Raw genomic sequence first — 14,008 nt, 5'->3', positions numbered from 1 at the left:
TTGACTTGTAATTTATTTTGATGTATATTTTCATAAGGAATCTAATCCAAATAGTTAACTAATAAGTTCCAGCACTATTTTAAAAGTAAACATTCCTTTCTTGGTTGATTTGAAATGCCACCTTTATGAAATAAATTATTTATATATTAGGTCTGGTTCTAGGCTCTTTACTAAGCTTCCGATAGTGTTACTGGGAGTCCAGGAAATGGCTTGCTCTGGCGTATTACTGCTCAGATAATAAACTGTGATTAACAGGGGTTTATTGAAACAGTCTAAGGAACTCCCTTCCCACAAGTCTCCACACACCCATTTCCCTCCGGTCCCAGCTAATTTAACAAGCCGTCAGGTGATGAGTGGGTGTGCGCGAGAGAGGCTGCAGAGCTCCGAGAATCAGTACCCGGGTATGTCCCCACTGCCTCGGTAGGCTGTGCCTGTCTGGGGCGGAAGCTAGGAGGGGCTCTCTTAACCATTCTTGAGACTTAAAAGCACGGTTTTCTTTCCCGGCAAAACGCCTAGTGTCTACAGATAGGTGCTGAGAAGCTCCTCCTCCGCCGGTTGCCGCATTTTGGGTTTGCGCGCTTGTGCGGGGAAGAAGGCGCGGGAAGAGTGGGCTCCAAAAGGCCTCAGGATAAGCCTCACGCCCGGGCATGCTCTCCGGGCTCGCCAAGGGGCAGCAGAGACAGGGACTGCGGTGCTAGGACATAGGAACCCTCGCAGGACAGAGGATCAGACCTCGTGGCCAGCTTCGCGATTCTGGCTTGCTTTACGACTTTCGACAGGTTGCTTTGCGGCTCTTCTCCCTTTCCGACTTGATTTACGCCCCTCGTCCTGTCCGTAGCCTCCCTGCGGCTCTCGCGGTCTGGACCTTCTTCCCAGGGTACCTTGCACTTCCTTCCCAGCCTCCTCTGCGTGGCCCTCTCTAAACCCTCCCTGCGACGTTTAGCGCGCAGAGATCAGTACGTGCACCGCGCGCTTCCCGAGGCGCGTAAGTGGGGAGGGGCGGCCAGGTGGCGGCGCCGCTGCGGGGCCACTGGGCCGTGGGCCCTCGGAGCCCGAGCGGAGCGCTCGGCGACGTGGGGTTGGCCTCGCGGGTCACGAGCACGGAGGCCGGCCCCCAGCGGACAGTTGGGGTGGAGGGCCCGGGCTGCCGCGGCTGCTGTGGAGGGGCGCGGGGCCGACACCCCGGCGGCCATGGGCGCGGGGCGTCGGCACCTGGGCCAGGGGGAAGGGATTACCCATTTCAAAGGAACTTGGCGCTCTGTTTCTGGACCTTTTTAAAAAATTGAGAGAATTCATGTGCAACTAAATCCATCTAAAGCGAACTGTTGAGGGGCTTTTAGTATGTTCACAGGCTGTGCATCCGTCTCCCTTACCGAGTTGGGAGGCATTTCTCACACCAGAGGGAAACGGCTCAGTAGCAAACTCTTCTTCCCACGTTCCCCTGTCCGGCCCGCCTCGTCTGCCTTTTGATTCTGTGATTTTGCCAATTCCAGTAACTTCACGTAAGCGGACTCACGGTATTTGACCTTTTGTGTCTGTTTTACTTCACTGAGCATGTTTTCAAGACTCATCCACGCTGTAGCCTGTGTCAAAATGCCACTCCTTTTTATGGCTGAATAATGATATTCCACTATAGGGATGCACCACATTTTGTTTCTCCATGAGTTGATGGGCATTTGGGTTAGCACTTTTAGCTTCCTGGCTTTCTGAGGCAAAATTTGAAACGAATTTTCCATAGTCCAGCATTTAACTGTGGGGTTGAGTGAAGTGTTTCATTGGGCTCAAATTCTCTGTTCCGCACACATCAGATGGCTGAGTACCGGGCACCGAGCGGGGAAATGTATGCACAGTGTCAGCAGAGGCCCTGCTCTGTAGTTTGTAGGAGAGTTGAGTGGGTGAAAAATACAACTGAGATAGCAGTGGGTGAGAGTTTTTACCTAAGAAAGGAAACCAGAACAGGCGATCCTCATTCATGAAGTGTGTATTTGGGAATTTCACTCGCTAAAATTCTTTGTAATCCATAAACCAATACCAGCACTTTGAAGCATGACGAAAATGGGAGTTGCCCTTCCTTCTTGTTTCAGTACTCTGCCCTGAGCGAGTTGTGGGTATATTTAGTGCCACGTTTTTCTCATTTTTATTTTTGTGTTGGTGATTTCACTGTGTGAAATGGCCACCAAGCATAGTGCTGTCCAGTGTTCCAAGTACTGTGATGCACCTTAGAAAAGACGAGCTTTTAGATAAGCTTCCTTCAGGTATCAGTCATAGTGCTGTTGGCTGTGAGTTCATTGTTAATGAATCAACAGTTTACATTAAATAATGCGGCTTATTTAAAGAAACAACACATAAAAACATAACATGGTTAAGTATTGACTGGTGATCAGAAATGTTGGGGCCAGAGGCTGTCAGGAACGTAACCCTGTATTTCTCCTAGGAGCAAATTCACTATTCATGGTGACTTTATAGAACTATCATGACCAAAGAGAATGGACTGTATAACCAATTTAATTTTCAATGGCAGAGCTCCTCGTGTGGATATTTCTCAGTCTCTGTTAACTTTTACCATTCTTACACTTAAGGCATTCATTTTTAATACTGTACTGACAGTTTCAAAGTGGAGAGAAGCTAAAATAAAGCTAAATGCTCTTTATACCATTGCTGGGTGGGAACTCTGTTAAGTGCTGGGGATTCAGTAATTAGTATATGGCCTCTGTTCTCGAATGGCTGCATGTGGATTATAGTATGATGTGTGTTTTGACATATGATTAATTCTTTTCAGAGTGTAATAAGGTGCATAAGGCTTCAAAGAGGAGATGACATTTTGAGACCTGTTCTTTTTTACTTAAAACATTTTTTTCTACTCTCTTGCAAATTTTTCTTGAAGTCCCACAAACAGCAGCATGGACACAAATGAAAATAAAGAAAAAAACTTGATATCCATTCTGCTGTTTTAGATTCTCACTATCAGAACCTTAACTCAGCAAAGTCCTGTCAGTCATGCCTCCTGTAATACATATCCAGAGTCCATCCTTTCTCTACATATCCATGATCTTTGTTGAGCCTCTATCATTTCTTCTGTAGACTGTCGTAATACAGACTAACTGATCTTTCCCAGCATTCACTGTTGACAGAGAGCTTTCTGAGGCATAAATATAATCTTAGCATTCTCAGTTTAAAATTTCCTTTGCCCTCCCATGGTTTAGAAACTAGTTTCAAGCTTTTTAAGGTGGCTTATATTACTCTGCATGAGCATGCCTTCTCCTGTCTTTAGTAAAGATAAGAGGTCAGAGAAAAGGGGAAAATTTCCTTTATAACAAGCTTCATTACCTTTTACTCCCTCCTTTCTCCCTCCACTTATAATTAGAAATACTTTTAGGTGATAAGGAAATGGATAAGAAGAAAAACATTTTGCCGATCTTGCCTACCTTCTTATCTGCTGGGTTCAACCATTTCTTGCTCACAGCCACTACTCTAATTCAAGCTCTTTCCCTTTATGCCCACAAGTCTTTTTTTGATCATATAATTTTATTTCTCTGGGAGAATACCTATGAGAAAAATTCTTGGGTCATATGACATTCTTATTTTCCAAAGAAATCAGATTAATCTCCAATATTACAAAACTGTAAAGCTTCTAGGAAATTTAGAAGAACATCTTCCTGGCCTGGGGGTGTGCAAAGATTTCTTAGACAAGACTCAGAGAGCAATAACCACTAAAAAGAAAAAAAATGTTATTACATCAAAGTTTAAAACTTCTCATCAAAGACAAATCTGAGAAAACAAGTAGGCATGAACAGACACCTGTCTGACAGAGGACTGATATCCTAGGTATATAAATACCATTAGGGTTCAAGGCCTGGGAATAACCTCTGTGGTCTTCTGCTCTACCCTCTGGACACATGGCTCCACCTTAGAGTCATTCTGTTTCAGGTATGGTAGCATGTGTTTACAGCGGATAAGTTTTATCAGCCTGTTACCTGCCAACAGTGTATGAGAGGTCTACTTGCTTCACATTCTTGCTAGCTTTTGGTATTGTCAGTCCTATTTTTAGCTGTTCTGGTGGGTATGGAGTGGTATGTCATTATGATTTTAACTTTAATCCTTGAATACTAATGAAGGTGAACATTTTTTCCTGTGAAATTTGTTTATCTTCCTAATTTTTAAGTGCCTGCTCAGATCTTTTGCCCATTTCAAATTGGGTTTAGTCTTTTTTTTATTGAGTTGTAGGAGTTCTTTCTATATCCTTTCTTTATCTGGATATCAGTCCTTTGTGATTGCCTGTTCACTAGAGTTGTTTTGGATAAGTAAAACTTTACATTTTGATGTAGGCAGAGTTGCCACTTTTTTCCTTTATAGTTGCTGCTTTCCTAGTCTTGTCTGTGAAATCTTGGCCACCTACAGGTTGTTAAGATATATGTCTGTTTTCTTCTGGAGATTTTATTGTTGTAGCTTTACATTGAGGCCTATGATCCATCTCTAGTTTTTGTGAATGTTGTGAAAAGTACTTAGTGAAAATATTTCCTCATATAGATACCCCGTTGTTCCAGCAGCAGCTGTGGAAAATGCCAGTGTACTGCATCATTACCTTTGCAATTCAGAATACTGTGTAAATGATGGTTGATTTCTGGGCTCTTTTTTCTGTTCCATTGAGCAATCCTTTTCTCAGTACCAAACTATTTTAATTACTGTAGTTTTATAGTAAGTCTTGAGGTCACATCGTGTAGGTCCTTCAATTTTGTTGTCTTTCAAGATTGATTTGGAGAGTCTAGGTCCTTTGCACTTTTCATGTAAGTATTAGAACCACCTTACCAGTTTCTACAAAAATGTCTGGTAGGATTATGACTGGGATGGCACTCAATCTGTAGATCAGTTTGGGAAATTAATATTTTAAAGAATTGAGTCTTCAAATGTATGAACCCAGTATAGCTCCCTTCTTGTTTTTAATTTCTTTTAGTACCATTTGTAGTTTACAGTGCAGAGGTATTACGCATCTTTTGTTAAATTTATTCCTGAGTGTGTTTCCTTAACTGTTGTGAGATGGAGCTATCATTTTTATTGTTACTACTTATAGGATGTGCCATTTTTCCTATAACTGCTATTAAGATTTTATCCATTTTTGGTTTCCAGCAGTTTGCCTACAGTGTCTAGGTGTGATTTACTTTGTATTATTCTACTTGAGGTTTGATGACATTAAATCCATAAATTTATGTCTGTCTCCCAATTTAGGAAATTTTGGTCAACTTTAAAAAAAAATGTTTTTTTCTGTTCCATTCTCTTTAACCTGTTCTTTTGGGATTCAGCTTTATGTGTTAGTTGGCAAGGGTGTGAAGCAACTATATATCCTACAAGACTGTAAGGCTTTCATTATTTTCAGGGGTTTTTTCCTCCTCCTCAGACTGTATAATTTCTCTCGGTCTATATTAAAGTTCACTGATTCTTTTTTTAATCTCTAATTTTGTATTTTGTGAGCAGGATTGACAGATGATTTACGAGATTCACTGGCCAAGATTAAGTATAAGTGTAATGAGTGTGGTTTATCAGAGGGCTTCTTGGGGGTGGGTGGTGGTATATGTCCTTCGACTTTTAAATTTTCTCTTGTCTGGCAGGATCCTGACTTTCTCCTCTTTGTCCTGCACAGCACTGTTTCAGAGGACATCCGTCATTCCTTCGCTCACTCTCGTGCCCAGAAACACTGACTTCCAGGCTGCCTCAGCAGCCCAGCGCACCCTGAGTGTGCTTGAGTCTCTCTTCCTGGCCCGCTGTGACTGACCACGGCTCTGTCAGGCTCCTACTGCATGGGGGCCGCCGCCTCCTTTCCCAGGGAGTGAGTCAGTGCTGCCTTAGGCCCCCCCACCTCCTCTTCTCTTCTTCGGGGTCCTGCCTTGCTCTCCTTAAAGATTTGGGATGAGAGTTTTGAAAAATATCTCCACCAGAATTTGATGTTAATTTTTTCTTCTTTAGGCAATGGAAAGTTGTAGTAGTTTCAGTCTTAATTACTTTGGAAGAGACGTGATACTGTTTTATTTGTTCCTCTTGTGGCCTGTATAGTTTTGGAGGATGTACTGGATAGTTGGGTTTATGTAGCTGCCATAACCTTGGCTAGGTAGGAAGGCTTTCCTAATATTTTACTTTGAAAAATTTGAAGTCTTCAGAAAAGTTATACAATAAGTGCCTGTATATCCTTCACCTAGATTCATAAATTTGTTAATTTACTTTGTCTAGTTCTTTCCCTCTTTACACACACAAACACATTTTATTAATTGAATGATTTCAGTGGCAGAAAACATGGCCCTTAAACCACTTCATCGTCATGTATCGCTTTGTACCAAGAGCCAGTCTCCTGCACAGTCACACCCCAAAAGTTAAGCAGCAATGTACCACCATCTTCTGATATGCAGTCCGTTGTCAGGTGTCCCTAGTTCATGGCTTTTTTCCTTCTCTCAGACCCCAGCAAGGGCCACCTCGGGGGTCTCAGCATTTAGTTGTCTCTTTAGGTTCCTTCAACCCAGAAGGTTTCACTTGCCTTTGTGTTTGTTTCGTTTTTGAGACATTGCCATTGAGTCCAGGCCCTGTAGATTTGAACTTACCTGATTGTTTCCCATGATTAAAGTCATGATTAGGTTGGTAGAAATACAGCTTCAGTGATGTGACCTTCTCAGTGCATTCACCAGGGAGCACGTGATGTGACTTATTGGTGACAGTATGTTTGATAACCTGATTAAGGTGGTTATCTGCCAGATTTCTCCATTGGAAAGGTATCTTCTGCGCCCACTACATTTTCCCTCCAAGTGCAAGTAGTTTATTTGGGAGATGATGCCAGGACATACTGGTAGAGGAGAGGGGAAGTGAGATGGGAAAGAAAAGGCAGGTAACAAAGGGTGCAAAGTCAGGCCAGTTCCATCTGGGCAGGAAACCAAACCTCATTCCACTGGGGACCTCTGGAGCCAACGTAGAACTCACAGCTCAGCCTTACCACACAGAAGGAAGAAGAACTCCAGGGTCTTAAACACCAACTCTTTTCACCTACTGTTAGAGGACTGCTCCCAGGGGTATCAATTCTCTGGCATGTCCGGCTTTACAGAAACAAATGGGCCCAGGCTGCCAAAGCAAGCCTTCAGCTGAAGAGATACAGATGCTGGCATTTGGAAGTCCAGCCAAGTGCACCGTGTTTTAAGAGTTGAAGGGATAATTAGCAGAGCATCTGTAGTGTCTGTTAGACCTGAGTACTCCAGCTTGAGATAAAAACTTATTTGTGATTATTTTTTCAGGAAATGAATTACAGGAAGCAGAAGTGAGGGAAATGGGAATTGAGGAGAGAAGGAGCATTCAGTCAGTTCAAGGGTACATATTCAGATTGGCCACCCCTTGGTAACAAGTACAGCTGATGGCTTGACCTCCTAAAGCTGTCTCCTGGGAGGATGTACAAGGCCTGCATTCCAGGGCATTCCACCCGAAGGGAGGAAGGAGAGGGATTTACCCCTCCGCTTCTGTGTCCCACTGGTAGAGCTCATTGCCCTGCAGCACCAGTTATTCCTCCAAGTTTTCAGATTGTGCATGTGTGGGCATCACGTGGGTCTCACCTAAAAGACAAGAGGGAAGCCAAGGTGGGAGGCGAGAGGCACGAGCAGGAAGTAAGGGGCCATGGGTTGTGCCCATGTGCAGTCAGACTTCATGCATGTTGGGACCACATAAGGCAGACAGGGTGGAAAAGGTGGTCGGGGCCTCAGAGTAAGGCAAGGCCAAGAAGATTTGAGATGCCACGTAAGATACGCCTGATATATTTGGATCCTACTCTTAACAAATATGCACATAGACACGCACATAATACACATACATAAACAGAGACAAAAGCTATCTCCTGCTGGTGGGGGGGATTCAGCCAAATTTTACTTCTTCCTCTGTTTTTATGGTATATGTCTAAAACTTTCTAAAATAAACATTTTAATTTTATAATGGAAAAATTGTGGACAGTTTTAGAAAGGGAGGCAGAGCAGTAAGTATTTTTTTTTTTGAAGTAGAAACTGGTAAAAAATGATTCCATATTTCACTTTATGGGCAGAGACAGGATTATTCTTTTCTTTACTAAAAGGTTGAATCTTTTAAGATATTGTTTAGAAAAGAGGCAACAGGTTGCTTTTTAAATGTGAGAGGTGTAACTCATGCCTCATAAAATTAGTTTCTCAAGAATTAAAAAATATACTTCGTTTATATAGCCTGCATTATGAGTGTCTTTCATTCACTCATCTATTCATTCATTTAACTACTCAACAAACACTTCCCTTCTTGACCCCCTGCTATGTGCAAGGTGTCCTCGTAATCACTGGGGGGTGCAAAGGAGAACATTAGTACTCACCAAATGTTGGAATGCTTCTATTTCCTAGCCTCCATTGCAGTTCGGTTTGGGGCCATGTGATAATTTCTGTCTAGTGAACTGTGACCACAGGTGATCACTATCACTTCTGGCCTGCAGCTGCTCTGAACTGCTGTGACCACTTTGGCTCTTTCTACCCCTGCAGTAATGACCTTGGAGGTCACATGTGCTAGGTCACAGCTACCATGTGCACTCGATCTTGCCTGAATGAGCTGTAAAAGTTTATTGTGTTAAGCGGTTCCCCCTCCCTTTTTTTATTATGATGAAGTACACATAAAAGTTTTCATTTTAACCATTTTTAAGTGTGCAGTTCAATGGCAGTAAGTAAGCTCTATTATCTTTGTTTTTATTCAGTAACTGGACAGGTGCTCATTTGAGGCTTTGTGAATATCCTGTTCCCCAACTTTTTAGTATTCAGTGATTAATCTTGCTGGATGCTATTATCACATCATTTTAATAGGACAAACTTATGAGGTTGATCTTATTAATATACCCTTTTGCAGATAAGGAAATTGGGGCATAGAGGGGTTAAGTAATTGGCCAATTTAGGTAACTTTCCTTGTGGAGCAGAATATTGAGCCACATATGACTCTAAAATTCAAAGTATATTTTATAGCAGTGGTCAGCACAGTATGGCCTGTGGGCCAAGACTGCCACCTCTGCTGTAATTAAGTTTTACTGGGACACAGGCGTGCTAATGTCTTACGTCTGTGTTTGTTTATATCTGTGGCTGCTTCATGTAAATGTCGAAGCTGAGTAGGTAGAGACCATATGTCCTGCTCAATCTAAAGTATTTCTTATCTGGCCCTTTATAGAAGTTTGCCAACTCCTGCTTTATAAGATAGGTAGTTACATTTTTTTGTTTTTATTTTTATATGGTAGATATTTACATTTTGTTTTTATTTTTATTAAAATCATATATGTATATACTTGAAAAATGAAATAGTGCTAAAAGCTGTGTTTTGAAAAACGAGACCCCTGCCGTGCTATCCTATACCCCAGCACCACTCCTCAGAGGCAGGTGTGTGTCATTCTTTTAACCATCTTTTCCAGCATTCACACTTACATTCTAAATAATGTGCTTATCCCACAATTTCTTGATTAAACAATTTTAGACACGAATGATTGACTTATCCTACTTTTCAGTGCTGGATTATAATAATTTATCACATAGCTGAAATTAATGTTTTATGATTTAAATAGTTTTCTGCATCTTCATCATAATGTATATAAGAAAATAAACATGAACTTAGCAATAACTAACATTTATTTAGTACTTCCTATGTGCCAGGCACTATTCTAATGCAATTTTCATGCTGTATCACATTTAATCTTTTCAGAGCCCCAAGGAAATAGGTACTATTATTACGTTCATGTTTCTAGATGAGAAAAATCATTTAGAGAAATGACATGATTTTTTCCCTTGGTCAAGCATGTAGCTGGTGACAGAGCCAAAACTGGCTCGTAGAACTTGTGCTCTTAAGCATCATGTTGCAGTGGTCTGTGGAGAGGCATACCACTTGACATTCATAGATTTGTAGTTCCCTTACTAGGTAACAGACTTACAACATGTAAGTTTGCTGAGGCACAGCTTTGAGGCCGGGGTGGGGGGGTCAGGCTGTGGGTCAGCCGGGGCCGGTGCTTCTGTGAGGGTCATTGATCCTCTGATGGTCTATACATTTGCAAGGTCTCAGTTCACGGCACTGGCTCTCAGACTTGAGTTTGCATCAGAATCACCTGGCGGGTTTGGTCAACAACTGATTTCTGGGTCTCACCTCTAGTTTCTGATTTCTCAGGTTTTGGGCATGGCCTGAGAATTTGCATTTCTAATAGGTGATGCTGTTAGAGGCCAGCATCTGACTGGGATCCAGAGGCATACCAGTCCCCAGGAGATGCCAGTGCTGCCAGGAACCCACTGGTCTAATGCTCTCTTCTTCCTGAGTGATAGGGGCCTTCTGTGTTTCTTCCTTTTGCTCTTGAATTGTTTTCTGTCTGTAAGTCCTCACCCTCCAACTAGCTTGTTAGCTCCTGGAAAGCAGTTGAGTTTCTGTGGCTTACATTGCTTTTTTGACCCCTAAGGCCAGGGTCCTTGCTCATGTGGAAGTCAGCAATAAGTTCATTGCTTTCCCTTGATGTTTCTGTAATTTTGACTTTTTCAATTATGAACATTATAGTACATTCTCATTGTAAAGATCCTTGAGTAGCACCCATTACCCTAGCAAAACTGCTAGCAGAATGGTGGAAGCAGGCCCTCAAGGCTTTCCAGGGGCTTGTAGGGTGGGAGCTCGGCCCTGAGGAACAGGCCTTCGTTGGGGCAGTTCACGTGTGTGAATAAGGTGACTGGCAGCATGTTGCATGTGGTCGCTTTGACCAGAGTTTCAGTGGAGGCTCTTGCCTTTTACCTTTAGCATTCTTTGAGATTTTCTTCTAATCTTCTGTTTATGTAGAGGTCAGCCAGAATGAACATGTTTGCGACTGAGGAAACAATTCTTGGAGGCCGTAACAGCCGGCCCTCAGCTGCTGGTGGCGACTCTGTGCTGTGCTTTGGACAGGTAACTGGTTTTCATATCCCGAAAGAAGTGGGTTGTAGAGCACTGCTTGTGTGTAAGCTGTTTATTGTTACGATTTTTCCTTAGAAGCACTATTTGGGAGTCTTTGATGCTTTTTGGGACTTTTGGGACTTAAGCATCAAAATAAGGGCATTTTGGGACTTTAGCATCAAAAGACTAATAGTACTGGGGATTACATTTAGACTTTAATTTCATGCATTGTTTGGATCAGTTACAAATTCATATGCTCTAACATTCAAAGTAAAATGGAGACTAAGTGTGAAAAGTCTGTCTCCTATCACTGTGACATTTCACCCAGGTCTCCTTTCTGGAGGCATCCAAAGTTTTCGGTGTCATATTCTTTGTAGAGATATTCTGTATATATAAAAGATGTTCTTGGAGGCGGGAGCCAAGATGGCGGCGTGAGTAGAGCAGTGGAAATCTCCTCCCAAAAACACATAGAGCTATGAAAATATAACAAAGAAAAATCTTCCTAAAATAGAGACCACAGGACACGGGACAACATCCAGACCACATCCACACCTGCAAGAACCCAGCGCCTTGTGAAGGGGGTAAGATACAAGCCCCAGCCCGGCGGGACCCGAGCGCCCCTCCCCCAGGCTCCCGGCGGGTGGAGAGAAACCGGAGCAGTTTTTTTTTTTTTTTGGCGAGCGCTTTTTGGAAGCCTTAGAGGGACGGGCCCCCGTTGCTGGGGAGGCAGGGTGGCGGGACCGGTGAGGAGGTGCCTGGGAACAGCGCCGGAGGACAAAGAATATCCCGCGTTTCTCCCTGCGAGACCTGGGGGCGGGTGCCTGAGACCGGTGCCTGAGGACGGAGGAGGTCGCGCGTTTTTCCCCTTTTTTTTTTTCTCTTTATGGCAAGCGCTTTTTGGAAGCCTTGAAGGGACGGGGACCCCAGTGCTAGGGAGGCACGGTGGCGGGACTGGTGAGCGGGTGGCTGGGACCGGCGCCTGAGGACAAAGAATATCCCCCGTTTTTCCCTGCGGGACCGGTGGGCGGGTGCCTGAGACCGGCACTTGAGGACAGAGGAAATCGCGCGTTTTTCCCCTTTTTTTTTTCTCTTTTCTGCGAGTGCTTTTTGGAAGCCTAAAAGGGACAGGGACCCCGGTGCTAGGGAGGCAGGGCGGCGGGACTGGTGAGCGGGTGCCTGGGACCGGCACCTGAGGACAAAGAATATCCCGCATTTTTCCCTGTGGGACCGGTGGGTGGGTGCCTGAGACCAGCACCTGAGGACGGAAGAAATCGCGCGTTTTTCCCCTTTTTTTTCTCTCTTTTTGCCAAGTGCTTTTTGGAAGCCTTGAAGGGACAGGGACCCCGGTGCTAGGGAGGCAGGGCGGCAGGACTGGTGAGCGGGTGCGTGGGACCAGTGCCTGAGGACAAAGAATATTGAGCGTTCCTTCCCTGCGGGACCGGTGGGTGGGTGCTTTTTGGAAGCCTTGAAAGGACAGGGACCCTGGTGCTAGGGAGACAGGGCAGCAGGACCAGTGCGCGGGTGCCTGGGACCGGCACCTGAGGAAAAAAAAAAAAAATCGCGTGTTTTTTCTTTTTTTTTTCCTTTCTGTTCCCTCTCTCATTGTTGCTGTTGTTGTTTTGGTTTGGAGAGTGCTTTTTGGAAATCTTAAAGGGGCAGGACAGGTCACTTAGACCAGAAGCAGGGAATCTGGGGATCTCTGGGCACTCTAACCCCCTGGGCAGCAGGGAGCACAGAGGCCCCTTACGGAGATAAATAGTCTCCTGGCTGCTCCCCCTCTAACGGGGCTCCACCATTTTGGAGGAACAGCCCCAGCCAGGCCAAGCCCACAGCAACAGTGGAGATAAACCCCAAAGCAACTGGGCAGGAAGCAGAAGCCCTGTCTGCGCACAGCTGCCCAGCACAAGCCACTAGAGGTCGCTATTCTCCCAGGAAAAGGCTACAAACCAACAAGAAGGGAAGCTCTTCCAGCGGTCACTTGTACCAGCTCTGCAGACTATCTCTATCACCATGAAAAGGCAAAACTACAGGCAGACAAAGATCACAGAGACAACACCTGAGAAGGAGACAGACCTAACTAGTCCTCCTGAAAAAGAATTCAAAATAAAAATCATGAACATGCTGACAGAGATGCAGAAAAAAATGCAAGAGCAATGGGATGAGATGCAGAGAAAAATGCAAGAGCAGTGGGATGAGATGCAGAGAAAAATGCAAGAGCAGTGGGATGAAGTCCGGAAGGAGATCACAGATGTCAGGAAAGAGATCACAGAAGTGAAACAATCCCTGGAAGGATTTATAAGCAGAATGGATAAGATGCAAGAGGCCATTGAAGGAATAGAAACCAGAGAACAGGAACGTATAGAAGCTGACATAGAGAGAGATAAAAGGATCTCCAGGAATGAAACAACACTAAGAGAAATATGTGACCAATACAAAAGGAAAAACATTCGTATTATAGGGATACCAGAAGAGGAAGAAAGAGGAAAAGGGATAGAAAGGGTCTTTGAAGAAATAATTGCTGAAAACTTCCCCAAACTGGGGGAGGAAATAATCGAACAGACCATGGAATTATACAGAACCCCCAACAGAAAGGATCCAAGGAGGACAACACCAAGACACATAATAATTAAAATGGCAAGGATCAAGGACAAGGAAAGAGTTTTAAAGGCAGCTAGAGAGAAAAAGGTCACCTATAAAGGAAAACCAATCAGGCTAACATCAGACTTCTCAACAGAAACCCTACAGGCCAGAAGAGAATGGCATGATATACTTAATGCAATGAAACAGAAGGGCCTTGAACCAAGGATACTGTATCCAGCACGACTATCATTTAAATATGATGGTGGGATCAAACAATTCCCAGACAAGCAAAAGCTGAGGGAATTTGCTTCCCACAAACCACCTCTACAGGGCATCCTACAGGGACTGCTCTAGATGGGAGCACCCCTAAAAAGAGCACAGAACAAAACACACAACATATGAAGAAGGGAGGAGGAGGAATAAGAAGGGAGAGAAGAAAAGACTCTCCAGACAGTGTATATAACAGCTCAATAAGCGAGCTAAGTTAGGCAGTAAGATACTAAAGAAGCTAACCTTGAAC

The 14,008-nt window shown here is 43.9% G+C and overlaps 1 protein-coding gene across 17 annotated transcripts in view; it reads left to right on the top strand.

Moving 5' to 3' along the window:
* Positions 1 to 283: 283 nt before the first annotated feature.
* RAD52 (RAD52 homolog, DNA repair protein) overlaps positions 284 to 14,008 on the top strand; it is a 44,987-nt gene continuing 31,262 nt past the window's right edge. For 5 of the 17 annotated variants that reach the window (XM_073223930.1, XM_017652100.3, XM_017652067.3 and 2 more), the window contains exons 1-2: positions 861 to 985; positions 10,816 to 10,920. In XM_073223930.1, the coding sequence (XP_073080031.1) occupies positions 10,828 to 10,920 (93 nt within the window). In that variant the 5' untranslated portion in view covers positions 861 to 985; positions 10,816 to 10,827. The other 12 variants (XM_073223929.1, XM_037014960.2, XM_073223927.1 and 9 more) reach the window with 9 other exon arrangements.

This window comes from Manis javanica, chromosome 15 (genome assembly GCF_040802235.1).
Source record: "Manis javanica isolate MJ-LG chromosome 15, MJ_LKY, whole genome shotgun sequence".
Taxonomy (NCBI): Eukaryota; Metazoa; Chordata; class Mammalia; order Pholidota; family Manidae; genus Manis; species Manis javanica.
Note: the sequence above shows the minus strand (reverse complement) of the source record. Positions and strands in the feature narration are given on the sequence as shown.